The sequence below is a fragment of the Cibotium barometz genome, chromosome 4 (assembly GCF_041138505.1).
Source record: "Cibotium barometz isolate CiBa-2024 chromosome 4, ASM4113850v1, whole genome shotgun sequence".
Classification (NCBI taxonomy): Eukaryota; Viridiplantae; Streptophyta; class Polypodiopsida; order Cyatheales; family Cibotiaceae; genus Cibotium; species Cibotium barometz.
Window position 1 is genome coordinate 5828331 of NC_141049.1, and position 15833 is coordinate 5844163.

The following is a 15833-nucleotide window of genomic DNA, read 5'->3' on the forward strand; positions in this document are numbered from 1 at the left end:
GGTGGACGGATCATTTTTGAAAGCTGACCTTTCTTTTTGATTGAGTTGCCAAGTTGTAATGGATTTCTTATATTTTTCTCTTTTTCCACTAAAAAGCAATCAAGGCATTTTAGCTGACAAAAAAATCCCAATCTGGGATTTTTAGTTTTTACGAGGGAAAAAGAGAGCGCTGCCAAAGCGTCGAATGGCCGGCCGTGGCAAATTTGTTTGTTGCGATTATTTATAAGGGCGGCGGCCGGCCTCCTCTACTATTTGACTATAATATGGGATGGAATATTCTTCTCTGTATGTCTGTCTGTCTGTCTGTCTCTCTCTCTCTCTCTCTCTCTCTCTGTGTCGTGAGCATGAATGTTGTTGTCTAACACCCGGGCGTCGAGTACAATCTATTTCGACGCGCCCCGCCCCGCCACGCCCCTTGTATAAGCCGTCGCCTGCAAGCTTCATTTCTAAATTCTAAAACTCTCTCTCATTTCAGCTTCAATTACACAGGTGATGGTGCTTGTAATAATATACTTGCTGCACGATAGAGTTCTTTCTTATATTATTTATGTTTATTAATGAATATAGAAGCTCAGCATTATTTCCATGCTTGCTTTGAGGGACGCCAATTTAGAATATAGTAACATGCTCTGATGCAGGATCCTCTCCATGCAGTATGGCTCTGTGACAGATCGGCCGCAGAGTTGCTTTTCAAATTTAAAGCTTCATGTACATACTATCAAATCTTTCATACATGCATGCTCAATATATGAAAGTATTGTAAATCTTTACCTCATTAATGAACGCTGAATATGTAGGCCATCAACTAATGCGAGCTTTGGGCTCTCATTAATTATTGCAAGCCTTCATTCGTGCATGCTCTAGTGATAATAAGCTTTGTTGGGTTCTCTTTGATCATTGCAAAGCTTCATCAGTTGTTGATGCTAAATTGCAAGAGCAATATGTCGATTTACTAGCGAATGCCTTATGAGCGTCGGATTCCTTAATTGCAAAGCTTCATTAATCAGTAGATGCAAATTAGCTTTGTTGGGTTCTCTTAATTCATAATTATTTAGCTTCACTAATTGATACTTGTATCATAATTCATTCAGTGTCTTGCACAGCTAATTAAAGGAGATCATCTGGATTCTCTTTGATGATTTCAAAGTCGCGTGCCTGGATGCCACACCCCATAAGGAGCTCAGGCCGGTTATCTTTTGGTGCTCCGTACTTGATGTGAAGAAGCCTATTTGAGTTTATCCCACATGAATCTTCTATACATCACGGGTTTTTGACCATGCGCCCCTGCTGATGGTGTTGGGGAAGTGGAGAAATTTCAAAAACTGCTTGCATTATCCACGTACTCTACTTACCCTTCATCCAAAGAAATCATGAAGCTGCAGAGGAAGGGAAGTTCGTCAGGGGCATCCTTAGAACGAAACCCTAGCCACAGGGCTGCTGCGGTTGCATGCATCGATGCCGTGACATTCACCAGCACATGCAGCATGGCTAGTGACCTCTATGTGCCCAGTTCTCCTGAGGAGGAAGAGAGGCATCATGTGCAGTATGTGACATACCGATCATCACCAGGTGCAGCTGCTCCTCCAATTAGGTCAATCAGAGCCAATACTGACAATGCCATGGGAAATTATCTCGGCAGGGCCCGATCAAGAGCTGGCGCGGAGATCAGGGACTCACGGCGCTCTTGTTCGGTCTGCAAACTCACTATATTCCAAACAAATGCAGGAAAGCCACGTCTACCTGCAGCACCGAGGAAATTTCTCTACTCCCAGCTGAAAAGTGCGACAAACAACTTTGCTTACAACATGTTTTTGGCCGAAGGGGAGACAGGCTTCGTGTTTAAGGGGGTGTTGGAAGATGGAAGCTCCGTTGCTGTGAAGAATATAGGCAGTGAGGAGGAATCTGCTAGATTTCAAAAAGAAATTGAAGTGTTGAGCTGTGTTCAGCATCCAAACGTGGTCTCCCTGGTAGGTTATTGCAAGGAAGATGGAAGATCACTGCTCGTGTACGACTTCATGTGCAATGGAACCCTGGATTGGCATCTTTCAGGTAATCACCAAGCAACAGTATATATAAATCTGCAAGCTGGCCGACTCAAAAGATTATTGATGATCCGTAGCCAAGCTTTGTGTATTAATTCTATGCTAATCTATTAATTAGGATGCATTGCATAGTCTAAGAAGGAAGCAAATTTGCAGGAGACTTTTATAACAAAATAGTGTTTTGTGTTCATGTTGGGCAGGACGCAACCCCAATGTTTTGGCTTGGCCTGATAGGAAGCTCATCGCCGTTCAACTTGCAAGGGGATTACACTACCTTCACGAAAACTGCCCAAAGGGCTGCATAGTTCACTGTGACATTAGACCAAAAAACATCCTCCTCACACATGATTTTCATTTAATGGTTTGTATTTGAGGATGTTTAGCACAAGAACATGGTTAAGAGCTAAAAAAAATTTCAAATGTCAACGATCAGGGATAGTTTTTGGCTCACTAAACTGACTGCCCTTACATCTAGATTACTGGACTGGGCCTTGCAAAGTGGATTCGAAGCGGAGAGGAGGCAGTAAAGGCAGTGGTAGTGGGCAATCCAAGGTGAGGAATGAACGGATCTTACAAAAAGCATTATCGTTTCTTATACGTATCACGAACACATGTTTATGTATATATATATATACACACACACACAAAAACACTAACACAAACAAGCGCACACATGTATGAGTTATAAGTGCACACGTATGAGTTACACGTGTATATATATATATATATACACACACACAAAAACACTAACACAAACAAGTGCACACATGTATGAGTTACACATGCACACTTATATGTTATACCACAAACACATGTATAAGTTATAAACACTACTACATGTTTGTGCATGCAAGTGTGTATAAAATCCACACACATTGGTTGTACACATACATATATACATGTGTGTGTGAATGTATGTTTGTATGTATGTATATGTATATGTATATATATATATATACATATATATATGTATGCGTGTGTATGTGTGTTTGTATATACGTATGTATGTATATATGTATGTAGGTATGTATACATATATATATGTATACACATACATACATAAAAACAATATATTTCACATACACACATATACATATATATTACATACATACATACATATATATACATATATACATACAATACACACACATGTACACATACATACATATATACATGTATACATATATTTATATATATATACATGAATATATATATGCAAACAATATATATATATATATATATATATATATATATATAAAGTCAATATATTAGATAATTTGAAAAAATTCTCACACTTTGGGAATCAACTTCTCATTAATATAGTTTTGGCTATATCTTGAGCATATTAACTCAAAATTTCTCGGAGATTATAGATTTAGATTCTACTCTTAAATATATTTTCAACGATATGTTACATGAGGAGGTTTTGACAAAATCTTGGATAGGTTCACCCATGATCCCATTTTTTAAATAGGAATAAGATTGTTTTCAAATTATCTACTAATATGATATATATATATATATATATATATATATATATATATATATATATATATCCACATACACAGTACATACATACATGCATACATATCATATTTCTATATATATTGTATATAATATATAATATATATGTGTGTGTGTGTGTGTGTGGATGTATGTCTATGTTTTATGTATGTATGTTTGTATAAGTACCTACGTATGTCCGTATTGTATGTTTGTATGTATATATGCATATACACATATACATACATAGATATTTACATATACACATATACATACATAGATATTTACATACATACATACATATATACATACATGCATACATATCACTACAACAAACAAAGAGCACAGTCGCGTTAAGAGTTGTGTAAATTTAAAAGAATCTATATATGAAAAAAACATTCACGTGACTATCAGTGTGGCTATCCACATGGCTACAAGCACACAACTACAATCGTGCACACATATCCGCGTATATAGCCATGCACAACTATAACTGTGGACTATTTACAAAAAAAAAGGAGACAAAATGGGTGAGATTTGTGAGGACATGTGTCCCCACATCTCTCCCTCATTCTGTCCTCGTTTTTTTTAAATCACATTATTTAAACACTAGTTAATCACATTTTTAAAGAACACTTAAACACTTAAAACACAAAAAATAATTGTAATACAATAATGTCTGGATTATATTGCAAATTACATACGTAGTTGTAATTTACATAGTCCATTACACCCTAAATACTAAACTATATTTTGCTAAGCTAGTTGCACTAAATCAACAAGCTCATTATATTTACGAGCTGTTGTTTCTTGCATAGAAGTGAAAGAAGATTCTCATTGCTTAAGAAAGATTCTTTTGAGCTTCCACCACACGCTCTTGTATGCATTAGGCCAAATATGAACTCTCATTTTGCTTTTTCCACACCTCCTAGTCCTCTCTCTAAGTAAAGAACCACCAAGAACAATTTGTAATGACGTGTGTGTGCGCGCGCATTATTATGTGGGGGTCAATATGTTTCACAGTTATATTGCTCCGGAGTATGGGGAAAGTGGGGAGCTCACGGAGAAGGCGGATGTGTATTCATTTGGCGTATTGCTTTTGGAGCTGATCTCGGGACGCAAGTCGGTGGTGGATCAATGTTACCTTCTTGAGAAGGTGAAATATCCAATTATTAGTAGTGCGACTGTGTGTGTGTCTGTGTGTGTGTGTGTTTCCCGATTGCCTATGTTCTGATGCGAATCATGAGTTGTGAGACTGGCACGCCCCTCTGCTCTTCAATGATGTGATGATGCTCCGGGTGATGTGTGTTGATGGCAGACGTTGTTTTTCGAGGTTTTTGCTAATGCAGGTGCAGAGGCCACTGTTGGAAGACTTTTCGAGGGTGGTGAAGGATATTTTGGATCCAAGGTTAAGGCTCCAATACAATCACTACGAGCTCTATTGCATGGTAACAGCAGCATGCATGTGCACAAGAAAGGATCCATTGCAGCGCCCTAACATGCAACAGGCGAGTTTTAACCTTTTCACCCAATTTTCTTCTCTTGGCTGACATTGGGCTCAGTTTCGTGCCAACGAAAATAAGCTGTGGTCTTTACTCGTGCTTTAATATTTATTTTTGGAAATGAATCAAGCATTTTGTAAAAAAACATAATAAAGGCTTCATGGCATGCGCCTATGCCTATTGCACATGCACATGCATTCATTGATATTGTGTTGGAATTCCGCATGCACATTGAAACATATATGTATGTCATTGGGTGTATGATCACATGGCCTAAGGAGCATAAGTTGGATGTATGTCATTGGGTGTATGTTCGAGTCTTAGAAAGAGCTTGCTCGCTTCTGACCCCAGCTCCAAAATCAAAAAAATCACATGGCCTAAGGAGCATAAGTTGGATTACCTAATTCACGGCTCATTGTTGTAGAAGAATAAAAAAATTCAACTATTGAGAGGGCATGGTCGGTCACCTTTCTAAGAACACTTGTGGTCAGCCAAGTAATGGGAGTGGGATGGGAAGGGTGCTGATGTGCTCTTATACAAAATGAGCAAGAGGAGGTATCAGGACTCACCTTTGTACAAGATAGATTGTGTTTTAGAATGGGTTGTGGTTATCCAATGGGTTGTTAGATTTGAAACTAGGCAACAAAAAAGATTTGAAAGGCAGCTTCTTATCAATTCATAATTAGGTAATTATATATTTGATTGGGAGCACAAAGCTTCACTCAGAAATATGCACATATTGTATAATAGCTAAGAATAACATATGTTAGACATTGTTTAGGCTGACTTTTAAGTGTGATCATGCCAATAGAATTCTTGGTGACTAGCATGAGATTGGTAGTGTAGAGGAGAGACTAATCACAATGGATCAATTGTAAACAGGCTATAGGATCTAGAGAATCTCAATGCATTATGGTAGTGCATTAGCGTAGCACATGCTATGATGACAAAGCCACATGCAAGGATTTGTTTGATAAAAAACTTCATTAAAAGGACTTGAGACCTTACATTTCTCTATAGCTCATGCAAGCACAAATCCTAATTAAGAATCTTCATTAAAAGGACTTGAAACAAGGAGACCTTACACTTCTCTATAGCTCATGCAAGCACAAATGCAAATTAAGATATATCAAACATGAAGCACACACATTCATAGATATATTGTGTTGGAGCTTCTACACTAGAGAAACAACACTACTATATCACTCTTATTGTGTGGCATGATAACCTAATATCTTCCAAGGCTTGGTCTGAAGATAGTGCAAGGCTCACACAAATATACAAAAAGAGGTTATGGCTTCCTGTGAATTCTAGGTATGATCAAAGTCCCCCCAATATTAGACTTTTTTAATCTTTTCAAGGTGGAGATAAAGGTTTAAAATCAGCACTAATAATAAAAGTAAGGTATATATAAATTCTCCTCATGAGTGGAGCGCTTGGTTTTAAGATCACTTTATCAATTATTATTTGTAAAATTTTCTTATGTTTTTACTTAATAGGTGCTTTGTGCTTTGGAGGATGCACGTGAGCACCCAACATCAGCTATGGTACGTGAGCATCCAACATCGACTATGGCAAACATGTCAGGTCATCTTATTGTTAAAGGAAGCAATAATCATACATCTAACACATCAAATGCAATACATAGCCCACTGTCGCTAAGGGGCCGTTCTTCTCTTAGAATATGATTTATTAAAGCATGTATGGTGATGTTGGATGCATGTTTGTTAACCTTCTACTTATGATAGCACAACCACTATGGCATGTGAGCACCCAACAACGACTATGGCAAACATGAAGGTCTTATTGTTAAAGGCAATAATAATAAAACATCTAATACATCAAATGCAATTATAGCAGGACAGCCACTTTTTATATTGTTGACTCTTTATTTATGTGAAAGACAATCATAGAACCACTTTTTATAGTGTTCCCTCTTTATTTATCTGAAAGACAATCGTTGTCAGTAATTCAGAATGCTACTTTTTACTTGTAACCCTAAACCAACCTTTGTCAAAATCTAATCTTGAGCTAGTTTCCAATGAATGTAAGTGTTGATATTAAAAGGTAAAAGCATGTATCAATTTCTACTTGTAATCAATTCACATCACAGCCCTAAACCAACCTTTGTCAAAATCTAATCATGAGATAATGTTGGTGTGTTAAGTATTTCCAATTATGTTATGTATTTTTTAAAGAGGTTTTTTGTTTCATGAAAGTAATATGTACATAAGTGATTTAATATATGTTTTAAGGGGTGTTGGGGGTATCAAACTCGTGACCTTGCTTGGGTAGGGTGAGGAGAATAGCGCTAACAAGAATGTAATAAATCGAGTTTAATAGTGTGTAATGTCAAACTTACAATTTGTAAGAGTTCTTTCATTTTAATGAATTGGTTTCAAAACCTTTATAATATGTGGATTTCAATAATGGGTAACAAAAATTGGTATGTAGTATATAATTTAAGAAATAAAAATTGGTTTGTGTACGTTGACATTACGCATATGAAATTTGTTTTTGAAACTTTAATTTAGCATTTTGGTACTGAGCATACTAGAGTGTTTTAAAACTTTGATAAGTGATTTTATAAATGGAGCTCCTTAAAAACACACAAATAATATTGTGCGTATATTTAAATATAAATTAATATATAAGTATTAAAACTTTGATAAGTGATTTTATAAATGGAGCTCCTTAAAAACACACAAATAATATTGTGCATATATTTAAATATAAATTAATATATAAGTATTAAAACCATAACTTGATGTGGTGGAGAGTTATCACACTTCTCTATAAAATTTACAAGAGCCAAAAAATGTGACCTTCCTTGGAATAATATATGCTTTTAAAAATAAAATTTTGATTGAGCGCTTTGGTACTAAGCACATGAGACTTGTTTTTAGAACTTTGATTTGAGCACTTTAGTACTAATGATATCTATTTTTGAAACTTTGATATATGATTTTAGGATTAAAAATTTGATTCAAAACACCTGTCACTCTACAAGGTTAGGGGGCCCTAGCAACACAATTGAAGAGACACTATGGGCTCCCTTAAAGTGTCGGTAAGAATGTCATATATGACATGTCACAAAGTGATGTTTTTAATGACACTCTAATATATGTCGCCGAGAGACTTTTTAAATCATTAAGAAATAGTATTTAAGTGACTCCTTTATAATATAATGCTATTTAATGTGTCACTTAGCAACTCATTTTGTGTCACTAAGCGACTCACTGGATTTAATAAATTTTTATACGTAACATAGCCTGCAATATTTCCTCTCTCTCTCTCTCTCTCTCTCTCTCTCTCTCTCTCTCTCTCTCACACACACACACACACACTTCTCATCTATCATAAATCTCTCACAAAAAATCTCTCTACTTTCTCTCTCTCTCTCTCTCTCTCTCTCTCTCTCTCTCACACACACACACACACACACACACACTCTTACACATTTCTCATCTATGGTAAAACTCTTATTAATGGTGTGAACGAGTTGGGAAGGGCTTCACACAAACACCTAAAGTATGGGTATTATTCACATACGTACAACTACCCAAAAATAATCATATCTTTAATATCATGCATGTGAGTTCTGATCGCCTGACATGATATTCATTCTGAGCATTAGCTGGCTATGGCTGTTTGTAGTTAATACATTAGGTATTGGAATGGCGCCGATGAGGAGCTTTCACGTGATGACCAGCTACAGCAACTTGAATCCACCTATAAACCAAGCGATGAATGGTGAGTGCTTCCACACTCACTTAGCCTGTCCTGTGTATTGGTGTTCTTTCGCCATGTCTATTGTTCTTGCATCAGCAAGGAGTTCTTCTTCCTCTCAGGTAACTCTACTTTTGATACACAATTGATGGGATATTGAACTATGGAATCTCACGATGGCTTTCATATTACTATGTTTTTTTAAACTTTGCATATGATTATGGGTTAAGGACTTGGTTGAAACCCATATTATGCTCTATCCATAATGCTTATGTTCAATGATTTTATATTCACGTGATCACAAGATTTTTTTTTGTTAATAACACTTGTGAACATGTTATTCACATGTTCACATGTTTTCATGTTCTCAAAATAGCAGGTTACCAGTAACCTGGTAACTTGCCGAAGCCCGCCGGGCTTTTTGTTTTCCCGGCGGGAAAAAAAGTTTAAAAAAAATGGTCAAAATATTTTCATGTTCACAGTCATTCCTACCATTTTTGGGCCTTCTGGACTCATTTATGATGTCAAAAGTTCAAAATTCTTTGTACAAAAAAAGTTATCTCTAAATTTATCACCTTAAGCTCGATTACCATCAATTAGATCTTATTATACTTCCAATTGAGTCTAATTGACATCAATTAATATCCAATTGAGTCCAATTGGTATCAATTAAGTCTAATTGGGTGTCAATTGCTCGATTGGGCTCAATTGACATCAATTGACACCCCATTGGACTCAATTGGGCTTAATTGGACTTAATTGGATTCAATCAATTGACACCCAATTGGACACAACTGGGCTTAATTGGACTCAATTGACATCGATTAACACCCAATTGATGTCAATTAAGCTCAATTGACATCAATCCTAGTCAATTGATATCCAATTGATGCCAATTGAGTCGAATTGACATCAATTGCACTCAATTGGTACCCCATTGATGTCAATTGAGTCCTCAATTAACATCAATTAACACCCAATTGAGTCCAATTGACATCAACTAATATCCAATTGAGTCAAATTGATATCAATTAAGTATAATTGGGTATCAATTAATCAATTCGACTCAACTGATATCAATTGACATCCAATTGGACTCAATCGACATCAATTGGGTGCCAATTGAGTCCAAGTGACACCCAATTGATATCAATTGCATCCAATTGGGCTTAATTGACATCAATTCACACCTAATTGATGTCAATTGAGTCCAATCCAATTCAATTCACACCCAATTGATGTCAATTGGGCTCAATTGACATCCAATTGATGTTAATTGGACTCAATTGATATCAATTAACACCCAATTGATGTCAATTGAGCTCAATTGACATCAATCGTAGTCAATTGATACCTAATTGATGCTAATTGAGCCGAATTGAGCTTAATTGATATTAATTGCACTCAATTAGCACCTAATTGATATCAATTGAGTCCAATTAGACTCAATTAATATCAATTAATATCTAATTAAGTCTAATTGATATCAATTAATACCTAATTGAGTCAAATTGATATCAATTAAGCCTAATTGGGTGTCAATTGATCAATTGGGCTCAATTGATACCAATTGACATCCAATTGGACTCAATTGACATCAATTGGGTGCCAATTGAGTCCAAGTGACACCCAATTGATATCCATTGCATCCAATTGGGCTCAATTGACATCAATTAACACCTAATTAATGTCAATTGAGTCCAATCACGTTCAATTCACACCCAATCGATGTCAATTGGGCTCAATTGACACCCAATTAACTCAGCCCAATTGATATCAATTGAGTCCAATTCAAACCCAATTGAGTCTAATTACATCTAATTGGACTCAAGTGACATCAATTAACACCCAATTGATGTCAATTAAACTCAATTAACATCAATTAACACCCAATTGATGTCAATTAAACTCAATTAACATCAATTAACACCCAATTGATGTCAATTAAACTCAATTAACATCAATTAACACCCAATTGATGTCAATTCAGCTCAATTGACATCAATCGTAGTTAATTGACACCCAATTGATGTTAATTGAGCCAAATTGGGCTTAATTGACATCAATTGCACTCAATTGGCACCCAATTGATGTCAATTGAGACTCAATTAACATCAATTAACATCCAATTGAGTTTAATTGATATCAATTAATGCCCAATTGAGTCAAATTGATATCAATTAAGTCTAATTGGGTGTCAATTGATCAATTGGGCTCAATTGATATCAATTGACATCCAAGTGGACTCAATTGACATCAATTGGGTGCCAATTGAGTCCAATTGACGCCAAATTGATATCAATTGCATCCAAGTGGGGTCAATTGACATCAATTCACACCTAATTGATGTTAATTGAGTCCAATTAGGTTCAATTTACACCCAATTGATGTGAATTGGGCTCAATTGACACCCAATTGATATCAATTTGGCTTATTTGATACCTAATTGATATTAATTAGACTCGATTGACATTAATTAACACCCAATTGATGTCAATTGAGCTCAATTGTAGTCAATTGATACCCAATTGATGTTAATTAAGCCAAATTGGACTTAATGGACATCAATTACACTCAATTAGCACCTAATTGATATCAATTGAGTCTAATTGAGCTCAATTAATATCAATTAGCACCCAATTGAGTTTAATTGATATCAATTAACACCTAATTGAGTCAAATTGATATCAATTAAGTCTAATTGGGTGTCAATTGATCAATTGGGCTCAATTGATATCAATTGACATCCACTTGGACTCAATTGACATCAATTGGGTGCCAATTGAGTCTAATTAACACCCAAGTGATATCAATTGCATCGAATTGGGCTCAATTGACATCAATTCACACCTAATTGATATCAATTGAGCCCAATTGATATTAATTGAGTCTAATGCACACCCAATTGAGTCCAATTGCATCTAATTGGACTCGATTGACATCAATAAACACCCAATTGATGTCAATTAAACTCAATTAACATCAATAAACACCCAATTGATATCAATTGACTCCAATTGATGTCAATTAAGTCCAAATAAATACAATTAGGCTCAATTGACACCTAACTGATGTCAATTGAGTCCAATTGGATTCAATTGAGTCCAATTGGGTTAAATTGGATGCAATTAGGCTTAATTGATGTCAATTGAATTAAATTGGATGCAATTTACCCAATTGATGTCGATTGAGTTCAATTGGATGCAATTAGGCTCAATTGACACCTAATTGATGTCAATTGAGTTCAATTCATACCCAATTATTGTTAATTGTGTCCAATTGAGCTCAATTAACACCCAATTGATGTCAATTGGGCTCAATTAACATCAGTTAACACCCTATTGAGTCCAAATGATGTCAATTGAGTCCAATTGGGTGTCAATTGATATCAATTGACACCCAATTAGACTTAATTGATGTCAATTAGACTTAATTGATATCAATTAGACTTAATTGATATCAATTAGACTCAATTGATATCAATTAATTGATCAATTGAGCCCAATTAATCAATTAATATCCAATTAGACTTAATTGATATCAATTAGACTTAATTGATGTCAATTAGACTCAATTCATTCAATTTAGCATCAATTATAATCAATTGACACCCAATTGATATTAATTGACATCAATTAGGTGTTAATTGATGTCAATTGAGCCCATGTGACATCAATTGTGTGTCAATTGAATCCAATTGATGTCAATTGAGCCCAATTGACATCAATTGTGTGTCAATTGATACATAATTAGCTTCAATTGGGCTCAATTGACATCAATTGACACCCAATTGATGTCAATTAGGCTCCATTGACACCCAATTAGACTCAATTTGGCTCAATTGACATCAATTGACACCCAACTAGACTCAATTTGGCTTAATTAAGTCTAACTGAGCTCAATTAGACTCAATTTGGCTCAATTGATATCAATTGACATCCAATTAGACTCAATTTGACTCAATTGACACCCAATTAGACTCAATTTTACTCAATTGATATCAATTGACACCCAATTGATGTGAACTAATGTGAATTGAGCTCAATTGCATCGAATTAGGCTCAATTGACACCCAATTAATATCAATTGAGAGCAATTGATGTGAATTGATGTCAATTGAGCTCAATTGCATGGAATTAGGTTTAATTGACACCCAATTAATATCAATTGACTGCAATTGAGCCCAATTCAGCTCAGTTGTAATCAATTGACACCCAATTGATGTCAGTTGCATCCAATTTGGCTCAATTGAAATCCAACTGATGTCAATTGAGTCCAATTGATGTTAATTGGCATCCAATTGATGTCAATAAGGTTCAATTGATGTTAATTGACACCCAATTGATGTCATTTACGTCCAATTGAGCTCAATTAACACCCAAATTATCCAATTAAAGTCAATTAGACTTAATTGACTTAATTGTGTTAATTAGATATTAATTGATATCAATTAACACCCAATTGCTATCAATTGAGTCTAATTCGGCTCAATTGACACTCAATTTACATCCAATTGGGTGTGAATTGAGCTCAATTGTATCATATTAGGCTCAATTGACATCAATTGACACACAATCGATCACACAATTGAGTGCACTTGAGCCCAATTGAGCCCAATTGATATCAATTGTGATCAATTGACACCCGATTGATGTTAATTGCATCCTATTGGGCTCAATTGAGCACAATAGGATGCAATTAACACCCAATTGAGTGTCAATTGAGTACAATTGAGCCCAATTGAGCTCAATTGATATCAATTGACACCCAATTGATGTCAACTGAGCTCAATTGAGCTTAATTGACATTAATTGTAATAAATTAACACCCAATTGAAGTCAATTGGGCTTAATTAATATCAATTAACATCCAATTATTATCAATTGAGTTCAATTCGACTCAATTGATACTTAGTTTACACCCAATTTATGCCAATTGGGTGTAAATTGGGCTCAATTGCGTCGAATTAGGCACAATTGACATCAATTGACACCCAATTAATATCAATTGAGTGTAAATCAAGTGTAATTGAGTCCAATTGGGCTCAATTGAGTGCAATGATGTCATGGACAATTGAGTCAATTGATGTAAGTATAGTTAGATTTAATTGGTGTGTCAATTGAACTTAAGGCCAGCAAATTATACAAAACTTTTTTTGTGCCAAGAATTTTGAACTTTTGACATCATAAATGAGTCCAGAAGGCCCAAAAATGGTAAGAATGACTGTGAACATGATTTTTTTTATTTTTTTTATTTTTTTTATTTGTCCACCGGGAAAATGGGTTTTCTCGGCGGGCCCGTCGGGAAATTGCATTTTCCCGGCGGGATTACTGGCAGAGAAGGTTTTTGCAGGTCATAAAAAATGCCCGTGAATATACATTGTGATCACAAGAATTTTTATGTTAACAACAGGTTTTGTTAACGTGATCACGAAATTGTGAAGACGTTAATGAAATCCCTGCTTATGTTACAAAACAACATGTAGTTGAAATTTCAACCTATGAAGGATGATAGGATAATGACCTCTGGGGGATCCTATCCAGGATTAATATTTGAATGATGATAATTTTTTCTCTGGTTTTTTTAAAATTCTCTCAGTTCTATAGGCTACACATATTGTCTTCGATTTTTATGTTACGATTAACACTGCACTTGATATGCTAATATGGGCATATCTTGATATCTAATATTAAGCTAAGCTTGCCCTAAACCCCCTTACACCACATAGATCGTTGGATTACTGATGATATAGGGCTGCGCTTAAAAATGACTGATAAACGATGCCCAAGTTGTTTTTTATTACATATAGTAAAGGCTAATAAGCAATTTTTAAAAAAAATATTTCACCTTTGGTCATGCATGACTGAGTGCCCATGATGGTGATTCATCTGTGTTTTTCGATTGAGATGTTCTCTCAGTCTTATATGTTACACCTACTGCTGCCAAATATTTGATGGCTATTATGAGATTAGAACTTCACTTGATCTATGTTTATGGGCAAAGCTTGAAACCTAATCTTAACATAGGACACCCTAATTCCCTATGCACATATATCATTTGATTGTTGAGGATATAGGGCTATGCATAATTTCCTTCTGAAACCGATACACGATGTCTGGTAGGGTTTTTTAAATAGTGGCTTACAGCAATGGTAATGTCTAAATGGCATTTTGGTTTTTTATTTTCACTCGGCTTTGCATGGCTGATTGCCCATGATGTTGATGATTTATCATAGCTCACATTCTAGTCTGACAAAATTATGGAAACTTTTACGTCTTATAACACCACATTGATCATAACACGACATTTGCACATCTTATAATTGCCTCAGTTAAATGGGCATGCATTCATAGATGCCTCATGGTCTCTTTTCTGAATTTCTGAAGGTTATCTCCTAGTAGGATACTAATATGACAATCATTTGTCTAAATCATTTGTTTATGAGTTAGGGTATTCTTTAGGAACATCTATTGAGATACCCAAATGTTTGTACCTTGATAAGTGTAAACAGATATATGTAATACATTCTAGTTTCTGCTCACATGACAAGAGATATACTGAATATCTACTAGGTTATTTGGAATTACTATAAGGCCAATTGTCTTGGTATTATTAGGAAGCCAACTGTCCTTCATACTTATAGGTAGAGATAAGGATTGATCCCTTTTCTTAGGGATGATACTAGGGTAACAAACCTGATGCATATCAAGGGATTAGATCCCATCACCGTATAAATAATAAGATATTTTGGATGATATCTAAAACATGTGGTAGATCCTATGACACTTGCAAGACACACACATGCTAACTCTTTGTTTGTCTGTTTGGATGGATGCAGGTAACATGATCTATTCTCTCAAAATAACTATGGGTTTATGCTCTACACCCAATGTTTGCAAATATTAGAGTCACAAGCTCCATGGACTTGTAACATGATTATTGTATACAAATCTATAGTTATATAATCATGTTTAACAATTTTACTAGTCAAGTTAGATAAGGTTCTTGGATGTTTCCAACTCTTGATGTAGAAGACTGAAAAAACACACACTCACAA

General features: G+C 35.2%; 1 protein-coding gene across 6 annotated transcripts; it reads left to right on the forward strand.

Annotated features, from left to right (window-relative positions):
* The first annotated feature begins 354 nt into the window (after positions 1–354).
* On the forward strand, positions 355–6965 carry LOC147638828 (proline-rich receptor-like protein kinase PERK7). 6 transcript variants are annotated; one of them, XM_086782278.1, is made up of 8 exons: positions 362–489; positions 639–708; positions 1092–2049; positions 2243–2403; positions 2518–2594; positions 4569–4701; positions 4895–5053; positions 6547–6965. In XM_086782278.1, the coding sequence occupies exons 3-8, from the start codon at positions 1371–1373 to the stop codon at positions 6733–6735; spliced, it is 1398 nt and encodes a 465-aa protein (XP_086638404.1). In that variant the 5' UTR covers positions 362–489; positions 639–708; positions 1092–1370; the 3' UTR covers positions 6736–6965. The 6 variants fall into 6 exon arrangements, with proteins under 6 accessions (XP_086638383.1, XP_086638404.1, XP_086638414.1 ...); XM_086782288.1 differs by having other exon boundaries at positions 1104–2049; XM_086782257.1 differs by lacking the exon at positions 639–708 and having other exon boundaries at positions 355–489.
* The last annotated feature ends 8868 nt before the right edge of the window (positions 6966–15833 follow it).

What these genes read in the sequence shown, in the direction of transcription:
- LOC147638828 (XM_086782257.1), top strand. Translation starts at nt 1,371, where the DNA reads ATGAAGCTGCAGAGGAAGGGAAGTTCGTCAGGGGCATCCTTAGAACGA. An exon ending in CCTGGATTGGCATCTTTCAG is followed by an intron (nt 2,050 to 2,242) that starts GTAATCACCAAG and finishes CATGTTGGGCAG; the next exon opens with GACGCAACCCCAATGTTTTG. An exon ending in CACATGATTTTCATTTAATG is followed by an intron (nt 2,404 to 2,517) that starts GTTTGTATTTGA and finishes CCTTACATCTAG; the next exon opens with ATTACTGGACTGGGCCTTGC.